This window comes from Canis lupus, chromosome 3 (assembly GCF_003254725.2).
Source record: "Canis lupus dingo isolate Sandy chromosome 3, ASM325472v2, whole genome shotgun sequence".
NCBI classification, from domain to species: Eukaryota; Metazoa; Chordata; class Mammalia; order Carnivora; family Canidae; genus Canis; species Canis lupus.
The window spans coordinates 27,085,290-27,099,697 of NC_064245.1; the positions used below are offsets into that span (position 1 = coordinate 27,085,290).

The 14,408-nt window shown below is 44.1% G+C and overlaps 1 protein-coding gene across 2 annotated transcripts in view; it reads right to left on the reverse strand.

The window, feature by feature from the left end:
* Positions 1 to 1,539: 1,539 nt before the first annotated feature.
* CMYA5 (cardiomyopathy associated 5) overlaps positions 1,540 to 14,408 on the reverse strand; it is an 89,618-nt gene continuing 76,749 nt past the window's right edge. Inside the window, exons 10-13 of one of the 2 annotated variants that reach the window (XM_025436876.3) lie at positions 10,839 to 10,972; positions 9,472 to 9,571; positions 6,834 to 7,007; positions 1,540 to 2,398 (exon numbers count right to left, since the gene is read on the reverse strand). In XM_025436876.3, the coding sequence (XP_025292661.3) occupies positions 2,152 to 2,398; positions 6,834 to 7,007; positions 9,472 to 9,571; positions 10,839 to 10,972 (655 nt within the window). In that variant the 3' untranslated portion in view covers positions 1,540 to 2,151. Of the gene's footprint in view, positions 2,399 to 6,833; positions 7,008 to 9,471; positions 9,572 to 10,838; positions 10,973 to 14,408 lie in introns of those variants that run through there. The other variant, XR_007409765.1, reaches the window with a different exon arrangement.

Genomic DNA, 14,408 nt, shown 5'->3' on the forward strand with positions numbered 1-14,408 from the left:
TCCATCAGTCAATGGATAAAGGCCACTGAAACATGATCTCCTGACCCCAGAGTCCTATCTTTCACCATCTACTTGCCACGTACTCAGGGATAGGAGGACCACTCACTGGCTTGGCCTCCGAGGGTCTCTGGAGCCCCTTGCCTGGTGTTTTATAAATTACAAAATGCTGTGACATTTCACATGCTTATAAGTAACCTGATCTTTACAACTGTCCTGAGAGAAAGGCACAACTAAAAAATCTGAGTTGCCCAAAGTTATCACCTACAAAGAGCTGAATCCAGCTTCAAACTTAGCTCTTCCCATTATTGTGCCTTTCCCCGTAACACCAGAGCTGCTTCCATTTGATGGCAGATGCTGCTGGTGCCCTGTCCCATTCACCCCCGACTTGGCCCTGGCTCACCTGAGTGCACCAGCTGTCCACTGACAACTCCATGTCAGGTGCTTTTCTTTCTCATTTCCTTTGTCTCGGGGCTTTCTGAGGACCACAGGTGTTTGCAAGGGACACAGCCTGGAAAAGTAGGGGATGGGAACTTAATGCCCCCTCGGGCAACCCTCAACCAACAAGGGTTGGACAGCCACTGGCATGTTCTGAGTGGTTTCCAGGGTACCCCCTGTACAAGTGAATCCCAGTTGCTCGCAGTAGCAATAACCCACTCATAAAACATGTCATTTATTGGCTCTTCCCCCTTCCTGTCTTATTTCTCCCACTTCCCCCAGTATGCCTCCCAGAATCACTTCCTGTGTAAATAGCCAGCACCAAACCTTTATCTCCAGGTCTACTTTTAGAGAAACCCAAACTGGCACAAATTCTAAAATTCATGAGGTTGCCTCTACTGTTCCTGCTTTTAATTGCATGACATTCTCACCGAAAAAGTAATAGTGACCATGGGTTGCTGATGACTCAGAACCTGATGGTAACACTTTTAAGGCTTGACAAAAGTGAAGATAACATTCTCAACAGAGCAGTAAATTGCTCCTCCTATTTCACTAAGTAGCTACCTTGCCAGTAGCTGCTCTCATTTTAAAGCAGAGTTATGATAGCTTTGAGGGCGCTCTACTAGGGTGATAGGCCCAATTTGTATTTTCCACCTGTTAGTCAATAGAAGTTAGAATAGATCTTAAAAGTAGGATACTGTTTCTTGATTCGGGAAGAGAAATAAATGAATCCGTAGTGTTAAAAAAGTCTATAAATAAGATCAAAATATTTACATTATAGAAAATAAGAGCAATCATCTCAAAATGCCTTCTAGATGTATCAACTTTGCACACATATTTTAGGAAGATTCCGAGAGATTTCAATATAGTATCTAAAAATGACCAACCATTTCATTTTGGCAAAAAGAGATTCCCAGCTTCCTGTAGTTGACTGTAACTATGGGATTAAAGTGTTTGGATTTTTAAAAGATATATGTAAAATTCTTAGGTGAAAATTAGCCATAGCAGAAGCCCCTCAAGTAGGATGGTCATTTACTCTGCAATGTGCCCCAATCCACAGATGCCCGGCTCGTAAGTTACAGAGAAGAAGTTCATACAACATGGTTTGTTTTATGGGATCTAAGCATTTATTTAACAAAATGGAAATTTCTAATGCCTAGCACTTGTCTACATCTAAAATTTCAGGGAAAAGAGACTCATGTCCTACGGTACATATTATTACAAAAGAGTTTGTTATCAACTTAGAGCAATTAAAACACCTTCTCTAATGATTCGAAAACATGATACTTTAGTGGAGTGAGGTGACATCTCTCTTCTGCTAAAAGCACATGTTTCTCATCAGAGACGGATGATGAACACAACCTCCCCTTTGCTCAGACCTGTCCCTCCGAGGATTTCTTTTGCCAATAAAACAGGTGGACGAGCCCTTCTCTGTTGTGGTTCCCAACTCGGGAATAAATCCTTTTAATTTAGGGAAGAACTCAAACTTATAGGAAGCAAAGGGTGAAGGTTGTTTTTCCATCCTCTTGACTCACAAGCTACCTAGAAAGTCAAGGCTTCCTTGGTGGTTTTGTTCACGTGCTGATCGCTGTGTGTGTAGCTATCATTAGCGCGAATGTGTGGGAGACGTTTTGAATAATACATAGCACCCAAGGGAAAGAACAATAGACCCCCAAAATGTGAATTATTGCCCTTGCGAACTCTGAAAGCCAGTGATCACTTGTGCCTTGCAGAATCTGGGGGCTCCATCCCCAGGTGCAAAGTACATTTGCCAGGTTTCTCCAGGGCAAAGGCAGGGTGAACACCCTCATTAAACTTGTGCCTGATGATGAAGAGCAGCTGCCCACTCTCAGCATTAATGAAGAGAAGCCTCTGGTTGTTGTAGTCCAGCAGAATGCCCACCCTGGTGGGACGCTCAGTCACGTGAACATCGCTCACGATGCCGCTGTAGAAGAACGTGTATCTGGAATGAAACAGAACAGGGAATTAAACTCTGGAAATCTTGACGAAAATCACTTGGAGATAACCAATGTTTCAGTCATTAATTTCACTTCACAATAGTGAGTTGCAATAATGTTGTCCCAGATCCTTTAACCAGATCCCTCCTAGATGCTAAAATGCAGAGCTCATCCCAACAGACAAGCATTTTTAATAATTTTGCTCCTTCTACATTAGGAGGCGGTCCCAGAATAACCAGCATATGCCTCCCTTGTGATTTTTCTCAACATTCTAATTCTTTCCCAGCTGCCCACATGTTTTAACTACCGCATTCATGGTGTGTCATTCTTTTGAATAAAACTCCTCTGAGGCTGCCATGTATTTTAAAAAGTACTGCAGGCTTGCCTTCCATAAAATGTATTAATTTTACAGCTTAAAAATTTATAAGTAACTTACATAAAGGCCTTTAAGAAGTTTAAGAAAAAATTTCATTATTTTTGCCCAACTTCTTCCTTTGTATAGGCTCCCTCTACCCCAAACCTACTTTCCTTTTCATCTCCTGAATGTTTTCTGTAGCCTTGAAGCCCAGGGGTGGGGGGTGGGGGTGGGGGGCTGCCTGTCACTTCTCTCTTCAATTCAAATAAATTTAACACAACAAGTATTCATTGGGCATATCTGTGAGTCCAGAACTTTCCTTGGCCTCTGGGGGGATCTGAAGGACCACAGAACACTCTCCTTGCCCTTTGGGGACCCAGGACCTCCCAACCAGCGAGGAAAACACTGTTGATCACTTAAACGTGAGCTCCGGCTGGGGCTCCATCGCAGGGCACTGACTGGGAAAGTATTTATAAACATACTCAGAGGACCCATGTGGCTGTGAAAGGAAAGGTTCCAGACCAGGCTGGGAAGGGGGTATTGCCAAACAAAAGAAGCTAAATTGCTCGGTGCAAAAAGTAGCATTAAGTTTGGTGTTTCCTCTTGGCAGTCTCAGAAGCAGAGCTGGGGTCCTGAAAGCGGGGAGGGGAAGAAATGAAAGACAGAAGAGACGAGGGAAAGGTCTGTGAGGATGGTAAGTGTGAGGGGTGGAAGCACTGGGGCTGGCTGGGCCTCCAGCCTCGGGGCAATGAGTGACTCTGGTGTGCCAGAGAGCCAAGGACCTCTAAGGCCTATGGTGTCAGTCTCCAAGGCCCAAAAGCTTCAGCACAGGTGTGTTTAGGGAATGGCAAGTCGGCAACTTTGCTGCAGACTAAAAGCTCATGTGACAGGGCAGCGGTTCTGGGAGACGGGAAAGCAAGCAGGGCTCACACGACGCTAAAGGACCTTTGATGCCTTGCGCGGGGGGGCTGATGCACATCTGGAAGCTCTGGGGGCTACAGAGAACACAAGGTTGCAGGTGGCAGCGCCAGGGGGCAGCGGTGCAGGCGGGGGTGCTTTCGGAGGGCTGTGGGAGCACATGGGTCTGAACTGGCTGGTGGGAAAGAGGGAGGGCGAGATGCGCCAGCAGGGGCAGCAGGAGCAATGGCCAGGCGGCAAAATGAGCAAGACCCTAGGTCAGGGGCGATGTCACCAACTGCCTGACCGGCTTGGAGAGGACATGGGAGTGACTCTGAGGACGTGACCTGAATAGGTAAGTCAGCGGCCAGGATCTACACCTGCCTATCCATCACAATTGCCACTGGCCACATGTGGCCACTTAAATTAAAATTAATCACAATTAAATAAAATTCACTGTCCAGTTCTTCAGTCCTACTGGTCACATTTCAAGTGTTCAACAGCCATCTGTGACCTCGTTTATCTACCTTCACAGAATGTTTGATTGCATAGCACTGTTCTAGAGGATTCTGAATGCCCAAAAGAGCCATTTCCTCAGCCTGTTTAGAAGGCTCCCAGTGCTCACAGGCCCAGCCCCAGTCAGTCCCTGAGTCAATCCCCTCCACAGAGGCCAAGGAAGGAGAGACATCTCTTGAAGACCTGGCTCCATTGCGAATGTGCCCTGCCCTTCTTCTGCCTCCATTTCCTATCCAGCATATCAGTTCTTCTCCAAACCCACAGTCGGGCCTGAAACCAAGGCTGGCTGCCTGAGGCCAGTTTCCCTGCCCTGCTTTTACTGCCCCCTCTTGGACTGCCAGTGTCTGCTCAAAGATCATCTAGAAGCCTGACTCTAGACACCTGTGTGACTCTGAACTGCTGTACTGGGGTCCCCATGCTCAGGTGGTCCAGTCCCGTGAATCCCACTATTGGCCCAGACTGAGTCCAGATCCCTTTGAGCCCTGGTGGCTACTCCTCTGAGGGCTCCGCAGCCCCCTTTCTGGTCACCTTACTCCTGGATTCCTCTCTTTACTGTGGTCCCAGCTGAGTGCTGGCATCACTCTAGAGGTTTGTAGATTTTGGGGCAAAAAAAGCAAGGGATATGATGAAAATGATGTTCTAGAAAAATCTGCCAGTTGTGACACGTAGGAGAGCGTGAGGTGGGTGCAGGCCGCCCCCTGAAGGTACAGGCATGGTGGCTGGGGTGGAATAACAGAGGAGGTAAGGAGGCTGTGAACGAGGGGGGAATGGACAGAAAGAAGTCCAACTGATTCTGTGTCTTCAGACTCTTTCCATTTCTCCTTTCCCGTTGTGACATCTTAAAGCTTGGATTCTATGCAAACAGGATCAAGAGTCATACAATTTAGTTTAAAATCATGAAACCAGAAATGTGGAACACAGAGGCAGTGATCTGCCACAGTGGCTCCCACGGTGCCTAAACCAGCGGTACTCTATATGAAACATGCAGTGAAAGTACTTGAGGCCTGACGTCTCTGCGCCGTGACCACACCGGTGGGAACACTCTTCCTCCCTGAATCCACAGAGCCTACCCTGGGCCCGAAGGTGCCGAAGACCAAGCTTGTCGAACCTGTTGACAGGATATAATTCTGTTCTCCAGTGTATAGGAATTTGTTTCTGGAGGCTAGTCTTTGGTTTGGGGGTTTTAAAGGTTCAAGTGTCTAAGGAAATTTTCATGAAATCTATATCTGGTTCCAGCTCTAAATCTGCTCATTATAAATTCTGGAGTTGAGAGATTTTACACTCTGGGCAGGGGTTAGGTCCTTAAGCATTGTGCAGCAATGAACATCAATTATAATAATTGCTCTGACTTGATGAAATGTGACTTTGAATAGCTTCTGGATATAGTGTCCTTATGAACCATGTCAGAAAATCAAACTGTGTCAAGTAGGATGCAGGGAGAAATGTGCAGCCAGAGATATGCAAAATCCCAATCTGTGGGCCTTTTTCTGGGAACTGGTGAGCACCGGAGGCTTCCTTTTTAAAGCATTACATTTGAATAATGCCTCATATTTTTATGATACTTTACAATTTCAAGGCTCTTCCTTGTACCTGACTTCATGTGATCCTTACCACCCAAAAATGTAGCAGACCAGGTGTCATTCTCCTCTGGCAAGATCGATGAGGCCTATGGGATATGTTCAAAGGCTTCATGACTTGTGGTGAGTAGCCACAAGGAGGCTAGTTGAGCACAAGGCCAGGATTAAAGTCACATTTCTAATGAAGACCACCCTGTGAGCATATTCAGATCATCCAGTCCTTGCCTTATCTCTCTGAGACTAACACAGGTTGGGGCTTCATCACATTAACCAACTACACAAAGCTACTAGTATGGTTCAGCAAACTTTTTCTGTAAAGGGGCAGACAGTAAATATTTTTAGCCTTTGGGGGTCACTTGGTCTCCAATACAACTGGTCAGTTCTGCCATTGTACTGCAAAAGCAGCCATAGACAATACGTAAACAAATGAGTATAACTGTATTTCAATCAAACTATTAATAAAATTTTATAAAACCAGGAAGCAGTCGTGTATGGCCTGTGGGCTCCTGTTGGCCAATTCCTGATATAGACCAGTAAGGGGAAGGTACTGGGGACTCACTTCTTTCCTCATTTTTGTTGACTCCTCTGTGGAGGGGGCTTTTTAGTATGACCCTTGTCCCTTCCCCCCACCCTGGGGTGAGTCCAGAAGGAAAACTTGGCCATGCATGGCCTGGAGGTCCCTGTCTCTGGACTATGAGCTTCTCAATGAGACACACATCCTTCTTTGTTTCTTCAGGGACCAACTCTGTCCTGCAGGGCGCAGAAGCTGGCTTGGGTGCATACAAGTCTGTTAACAGAGTGCTCTGGGTGCGTACAAGTCTGTTACCAGCTCTGGGTGCGTACAAGTCTGTTAACAGGGCTCAGTATAAGAAATGTCCTTGCCCCTGCATATGAACCACATTCACTAAAATGGGCTTCCTCAGTAATCAGAGCAATAGTTTGGTCTTCATATATTTGAGTCTTCTGTTTTCTTTCTTTGTTGGCTCAGACTTGGGCAGGGAACTAGGATGCTATTGTTAGTTGCCCCAGAGACCCTTGCCTACACATCGACTTGTGACACTTTGACCAACAAGGGAGGACAGGGCTCCAGCGTACCTCTGTGGCTCAGAGCAGTGCATGTACCACGAAGTCTCCCCTTGTCCCAGGGTAGCAGCCTGCACAGCCGAGTGGGAGCAGATGCCAAGTCGGTAAGCCGGGCAGTCTGTGACTGTGGTTTCCCAGTAATGCTGGCCACAGGCAGGCAGCTCCTCGCCCAACACTGATGGGATTCTGCAGACCAAGTGGATCCAGTTAAGCCAGCACAGGATCACCAGCTTTCATCTCATAAACATCACCATTCACAAAGCCATGCACAGTTTAGGCAGGACTCTATCCTTGGAAACTGCTGGAATTTGACTAAAGACACCCTTTGTTCATTACGCCCCCAAATTTGACCCGATCGCCACAGAACTCCACAGACTCACAATGTGCATTTGACATACTCCCATTGCCACAGACAACATGTATGTAGAGTACACACTGCATCTCCTGAGGGAGCTAAGTACCAGGAAATAACCAGAATAGTGGTGGGACAAGAAGAAACGGCACATCTCTGCTTTCAAGGATTGTGTGGAAAGACGAGGGAGGCACTGGGGAGTTCCAAGAGAACATAACTTGCAACGTTTTTCTTTAAAACTTGAAGATAGGGCAGCCCCGGTGGCGCAGAGGTTTGGCTCCGCCTGCAGCCTGGGGTGTGATCCTGGAGACCCGGGATCGAGTCCCACATCGGGCTCCCTGCGTGGAGCCTGCTTCTCCCTCTCCTTCTGCCTGTGTCTCTGCCTCTCTCTGTGTCTATGAATAAATAAGTAAAATCTTTAAAAAAAAAAAAAACTTGAAGATAAAGGGCAGTCCGGGTGGCTCAGCAATTTAGCGCCGCCTTCAGCCCAGGGTGTGATCCTGGAGACCCGGAATCGAGTCCCACGTCGGGCTCCCTGCATGGAGCCTGCTTCTCCCTCTGCCTGGGTCCCTGCCTCTCTCTCTCTCTCTCTCTCTGTGTGTGTATGTGTGTGTGTGTGTCTCATGAATGCATAAATAAAACCTTAAAAAAAACCCTTGAAGGTAGGGAGGGGGTAGGGTGGAGAAGGAGTCTTCAAAATCTTCTTTACTGGTGAGCTCCCATGTTTGCTGACCTTGCTGGGCACAGAGAGCAGCTCTTAGGAGGCAAGGCAGCCGGTGAGGTATAGAGCTGACCAGGTGTGATGAGTATGCTTTGTACAAGTGGTGGTCAACAGTCTTTGGGACCTGGCCTCCTTGGATTGTAGCACCCGAGAGGTCATTGAAAGGTCTCCTTTTGTCTCACCTTAGCTATTTTTAAAACAGGCACCGTGAACCCAAGCACTTTCAACTGCTGATGGGCGACCTTGTCTGCATGAGTTGCTCAATTCTGCTTTGAAACGGCTGAGACAGCAAGGAAGCATTTTTAATTTAAACAGTGTTAATACTCAGTCAGCACCCTCTTCTTTTTAACAGATGAGAAAATGATTAATGCAAAGGAATGTATTTCACTTTCTCACGTCTTTATCCAACAACCTCCTTCCAATGAGGTTGATAGCCACAGGCCCTTGCTCCCTGAGCACTGCCTGGCTGCCTGATATTTATAAGTGAATTTTGGGGTTACTAATAAATAAAATACTATGAAACACATTATAGTTATTATCAGTTATAATCTATGAATTCTTACCAACTTCCAGTCTATTTTTCTTTTTGATTTTTTGAAAAATCAAAAAAAGACAGAAAAGCTCAATCTACTTCTTAAATCTTTTTTCCCCCCTGAATTCACTTATTTGTATATTTTTTTGGCACCTACAATGTTCCAGGCCCCATGAGATTCAAAGAGGCAGAAGGCAGGGCTGCTGCTTGAGGATTATTCAAGAGGGGAGTGGCTGACAAATGACTCCACTTGTGCTCAGACTTTTTCACAGAAAAGATCAAAGGGGGCCAGGGCCCGGAGAAGACTTCCAGGAGCAGCTGGCACCTGAGCTGGGCCACACACAGGTGAATGGCAACCCGAGACCAGAACCATGTAACTCAGCGTGGTGTGGAGTGCTTGCTTGCTGGCAGCCACACCGGGGCACCATCAGCACCCACACCAGCCTGTACTCCCCCACATGTGTTACACTCTTCCAAAGCATTTCATGTGCTTTCTCCCCTGTGACCATTTTGATCCTTAAAATGGCCATGAGAGATTGCTTGACAAATCATGAAACAGTCTTCCCATGATACCTTCAGCTTTTAGCTCATTAATGCTCCTTTTCATGGCAGCTACTGGCTGGGGAGGGACAAAAAAGTCTGAAAATATGAAAGTCCTGCATGGTGGCCAGAACCAGAAACTCAACAGAATGTCATTCTCTTCTATTCCTTTTAAAGTGGCCAGATACAAAACCTGGTTTGCTATTGAAGATAAAAGCAGAATTAGCCTGGACTTTTTTTTTTTTTTCATTAAACCAGAGATGGTACCTGAAAGCAGCCTGTTTTAAACAAAACCATCTGTGCTTGTGTTTGCGATATGAATATTAACACTTGCTCCAACTTATGAACTACTGTCGCTTTTTTCCTAGTGGTGAACTGTAATTAACCGTATGGGAGTGCTCACATGGATATTCCATACCGTACCTCCAGGCATGTCCCTGAAACCAAGAAATAGTAGTAGAGAAGACTCTACTGCTGAGGCCATCAGGGGCCTCCTCCTACTTACTCTGTCAGCCGTCTCCTCTCAGTGAAGCTGATCACTGTCCCATTTGAGGAAATCTGCAGGGCAGGATGAGCCGTTTCTCTCAACAGAAGAAATCGGGTTCCTGTTGCAGTTAAGAAAAGAGGATTAGAGTGTTACCACGACGGTAAGTGCTGTCCCTGGGTCAAGCACCATATTTCAGACCTTACTCTCCCCTGGCATCAGTGTTTTCAGATCCACAAGCTGAAGATCTCATCCACTGTAAGGCATGTATGAATGCCAGTGGCTACTTACCTCTTCCTGGCGCTGCTGGTGTGCCTTCTGGACAAGAGCTCCCTCTGCTATGCAAAGTGAGCTCCTTGGACCAGCAGCGTCTACATCATCTGGAAACTAGGTAGAAATGCAGAATCTCCAGCCCCATCCCAGACCTACTGAACCAGAATCTGCACTTTCACAAGCTCCTTCAGAGATTCATATGTACCTTCTAGTCTGAAGATGCACTGGGGTAAGCTAAAGGAGTGGTTCTAACAGGGGAAGATGCAGGTGCCATATTGGGACTGGGGACACATGTCTGGGCAGGCAGCCCTCATGTCTTCTTCTCTTATAAACATCAGGTGGGCCCTCACCACATCACAAACAAGGTAGGACACAAGTTTTTACTGGCTAAGCAAGTCACTTAATGTACCACCCTCAATCTTCTCCCATCTTTGGGTTTAGGATAAGATAATGATCACCTTTCCATTTCTCACTTCTTGTCACAATAATTGAAAACGGCCAGGCATTTTTCCTTGGCATCATTTGGCTATTTTCTCCAAAATGTCATTGAACAGCTTTATCACTTCCTTAAGTTATCCATTCATTTATTCAACAAACATTAATTGGCACAACCTATGTGCTAAGCACCAAAAATAAACAGTAGAATAATACTGGAAGCTTGTTCATGGAGTTTACAGTGTAATAAAAGAATATTCCCATCTCACTGTCCCCAAAATACACTCAAAACATACCCACTAATTATAGCAAATTGGCATTAGCCAAACAAGAATCAGCTGGGGGCATAAAAACCACCTCCAGATCAATTAGATCAGGGTCTCCAGGAGTGGGGCCTGGGTATCAGTATTTTTTAAGTCTCCTGGCTGATTGCTAATGCATAGCCAAGGTTGAGAACCCCTTGCATCAGAAAAAAAAAAAAAAAAAAAAGAAAAAAAAGAAAAGAAAAGAAAGAAACATCTTGGTCTTTGACTCATCTTGGATCCTCATGCCAAAAACCCAGCACTGCCAAGAGGTTGGGGCTTTAAGAAGAGGCTTCTAGTGTGTCTTCTCTAAGTGGTAAAAGAGAAGGAATGGAAAGGCTTGGAAATAGGTGTGTGTGTGTGTAAAGGAGAAAGTACCTCTGGTGGAAATGAGGGCCGCTTCACTCTGCTCGCTCGCCCCAAATGCATTGATGGCTTTCACGTAGAAAAAGTAATTGTCATTGGGTTGGAGGTTAACTTTCAGCTGAAGTCCTTTAATTCCAGAGAAGGATCTAAATACAAAAAAATAATTTTAAATATAAGATTGTGGGGCCCCTGGGTGGCTCAGTGGTTGAGTGTCTGCCTTTGACTCAGGTCATGATCCTGGGGTCCTGGGATCGAGTCCCACATCAGGCTCCCTGCAGGGAGCCTGCTTCTCCCTCTGCCTCTCTCTCTGCATCTCTCATGAATAAATAAATAAAATCTAAAAAAATAAATATAAGACCACATGCGAAACAACTCATCATATTTCATCCTGTAGCAAATGATCTTTTATTATCGACAAATTACTTATTTTTTCCTTTTGGTGACCACTGAGTTAGCAAGGTAGGTTTACAAAATGGTCATGGTCCACTAAGATTACTTTATCAAATTACTTCTATCTTTGTCAACTTTTCTCCAATATATGCCTTCCAGATTGCTCTTTGAAATAGATTAATTTTGTGGTTAGTGAGTCTCTAAGAATATATTATTTTCTTTATAAACTTTTGCCTAACAGGGCACATAAGGATTAAGATGATGTTAAACCAATCTATAATACAAAGGATGCTAATTATCTAATTGGCAGATCAAGAAGAGCAGAAAACTTAAGGTGAGTGATGATTTTGGACATGGCCATCCTACAAAAGCCACTAAAGTTATAGAAACAGAAGACCCCTAAAAAAGACAGCATCTTTTGAGGCAAGCTTAATCCCAGGAAGTAAAGAGAATTCTAATTGCCAAATAAAATTTCCAAAGTTGCTATTTCTAAATCTCCTGTGTATATTAAAATAAAAGTGCTTGTAGTAGTGTCTAAGTGCCAGTGGGTAACAGCCCAACCGTTTAACCACATCTAGACTTGCTGGATTTGAAGATGGAGCTCTCTCAACTTGCTGGGGAACTGAAGTAGTTTTGTGCCTCTTTTCTATTCTCTTTAATCTGCTTGATATCATGGCCTAGAGCATTTACACAGGTAAATTACACAACCGCTTATTTTTCCAGCCTCCATTTGGAGAGGCTTTGGGGATAGTTACAAATTAGCCTCCTTATTAATGAAAGAATTTCTAATCTGAGTGCTAGTGCCAGGGCCCTGTTCCCAGGAGATGTGCACTGGATTATGGTCTGTGAGAACAATAGTACAGTACACTTCCTGTTCATTCTCAGAAGGATAGGGGTTTTTTAATCCATTTGTTTGCTTGTTTGTCTTCATTTTTCTTTGTGTTTGTTATTAACAAACGTACTGCAAAAGGGTTAGAATCAAAGATTTTCTTTAGGTCACCTCTACTTCTGGTGACTATTTCACTTCTCAATACCTGCCTTAAACAACATTATGGAGAATCAGAAAAAGGAAAAAGCATCATTGATTCAGAAAACCAAGCAATTGAACAGTTGTTAAAAGCAGAAAATACATACAAAGTCACAGTGCCCTCCCCCATTATGTCTAAAAGTGAAAAAACACCCAATGTGTTCCTCAGAAAGAAGAGGGCAGGGGCAGGGAGCAGATGGGGTCTATTTGCGCACATGCTATTTAATAGTGTCCTGGTGGAAGAGGCCTCTGGAAACTTGTCAAGCCTTACTGGTTGTTATTTTAGGACCTGCCACCTGACCAGGGCCCTCTGCAAGTACTATCTTTAGCCCCACCAGAATCATTAAACCACATATTCACTGACAACTAATTATGCTTCAGTTAGTTAATGAAAAACCATGTCCCATGATTGAGAAAGTAATTCCCAACTGGTATCTAGAATATTATTCTGGGGTGGGTGTATATGCTTATCTTATTTGACTTGATGGCTGAATTGATGGTTTAGATGTACATTCATTATAACAAGCAGTAAAGTTATTGTCTCTGTAAGCATACTTGCGCCTGAACTGAATTTACTTCATTCATCCATTAAACAAATGTCTATCAATCACTTATCATGCGCCCAGGCCCTGTTACCCTGAAGCCTGAGTGGGGAGTGGTAAGTCTAGGTGAGAAAATTTCAGTTCCAAGAAGGAATAAAACATACTGGCTTCATTTTGTAATGATGAGGTTGTTTTTTTTTTTTTTTTTTTTTTTGATGAGGTTGTTAAATACCAAAAATACTGGTTTGAGGGTGTTTGCTTTTCAGTTTTATGAAGTTGGTCAAGGAAAGAATTCCACATATATAGTCAACTGCATCCTATGTCTTATCACTCATTTAAAGATTAAAGGTTTCCATGGCATTGAAGTCAGAATATAGGATCAGATTCTGCTTTTAATATGTCAGCAGATCGTGTAGACTTGAGAGATCTGCACAATGCCCTCACTGAATCTGTGAAATAAAAGCACCAGGAATGAGAATCAAAGTAATATGAAATGTAGAGTTTTATTGTTGACAAGTCGCCATCGTTGCTCCAGCATCAAGAACAAAGCAAAAAAGCTCACCTACATATGTTTTTTTCTATGTCTTTTCATTGTCTGACCTCACTTTAATGTCATAGAAGTCTTCATATTAGCCACATGAAAACCTTAAAAATTTTGGAATTTGAAATCTGAAGACTGGCACCCTTCCACAGATTATAATTTTAATCTCAAAAACAAAAATGTCAGAACTGTAACTGAATCCATATACATTATTCAAAGCATAGTTGGTAGTAGGACTAAGATTCAAAGAATATCCAAACTGAGGTAAGTGATTACGCCACAGATAGGACCACAACCAGTTGTTGGTGCTTAGGTAAGAAGGGATGTTAGCCTCCTCAGTAATTTAACTGATCTGACCATGTTAGAAGGCTTAAGCTAATAGGAAAATTCAAAAGACAGTAAGAAATGTGACTCAAATGGTTTCACTTTGGGTCATTGGTATGGGAATTCTCCCTACAAGTGCTACAGTGCAGTGGAAAAGGATAGCTCTGTTTTCAGGAACATGAGGGCAAGGAAGCATCTAGAAACCTTAACACATCAGCAATTAGCTGATTGCCAGTGGAGGATAAGCATACCAGGGAGTACAATCCCAGTGCTCTGTGCCCAACAGGTTTTTGAAAGACTCTCAACCTGCTCGTCTCTCTGTTGGTAAAACAAACATTTGTTAAACTCTAATGCTGTAAAGCAGAGAAAAACTATTTCAGGGAGACCCACTGTCTCCTCAGAAATCTGAAAGGCTATCATAAATGAGACATTCCCCCTTTTCTGTTGTTTCAAAAGGCTAATGAGTAGAAGTCACCAGGAGGCAATGTGTGCCCAATGTTATGAAGGCCTTTGTAGCTTGAGACCATTCATTCTTTAGTTTTTTCAAGGCACAACTGAAAAGTTTGACACAACTAGCCATGAACAGTGGGACAAGAATCATTTCACTTGGGAATTGAAAAGGGTCTTTATAAAGTAAAAAGCCATTAGGACCTAATGTTTAGTGGGAAAACACTAAAAGCATTTCCATAAGTTGAAGTCACAGACACAAGGTTAAAAATAAAAAGTCATAGGGGCACCTGGGTGGCCCAGTTGTTGAG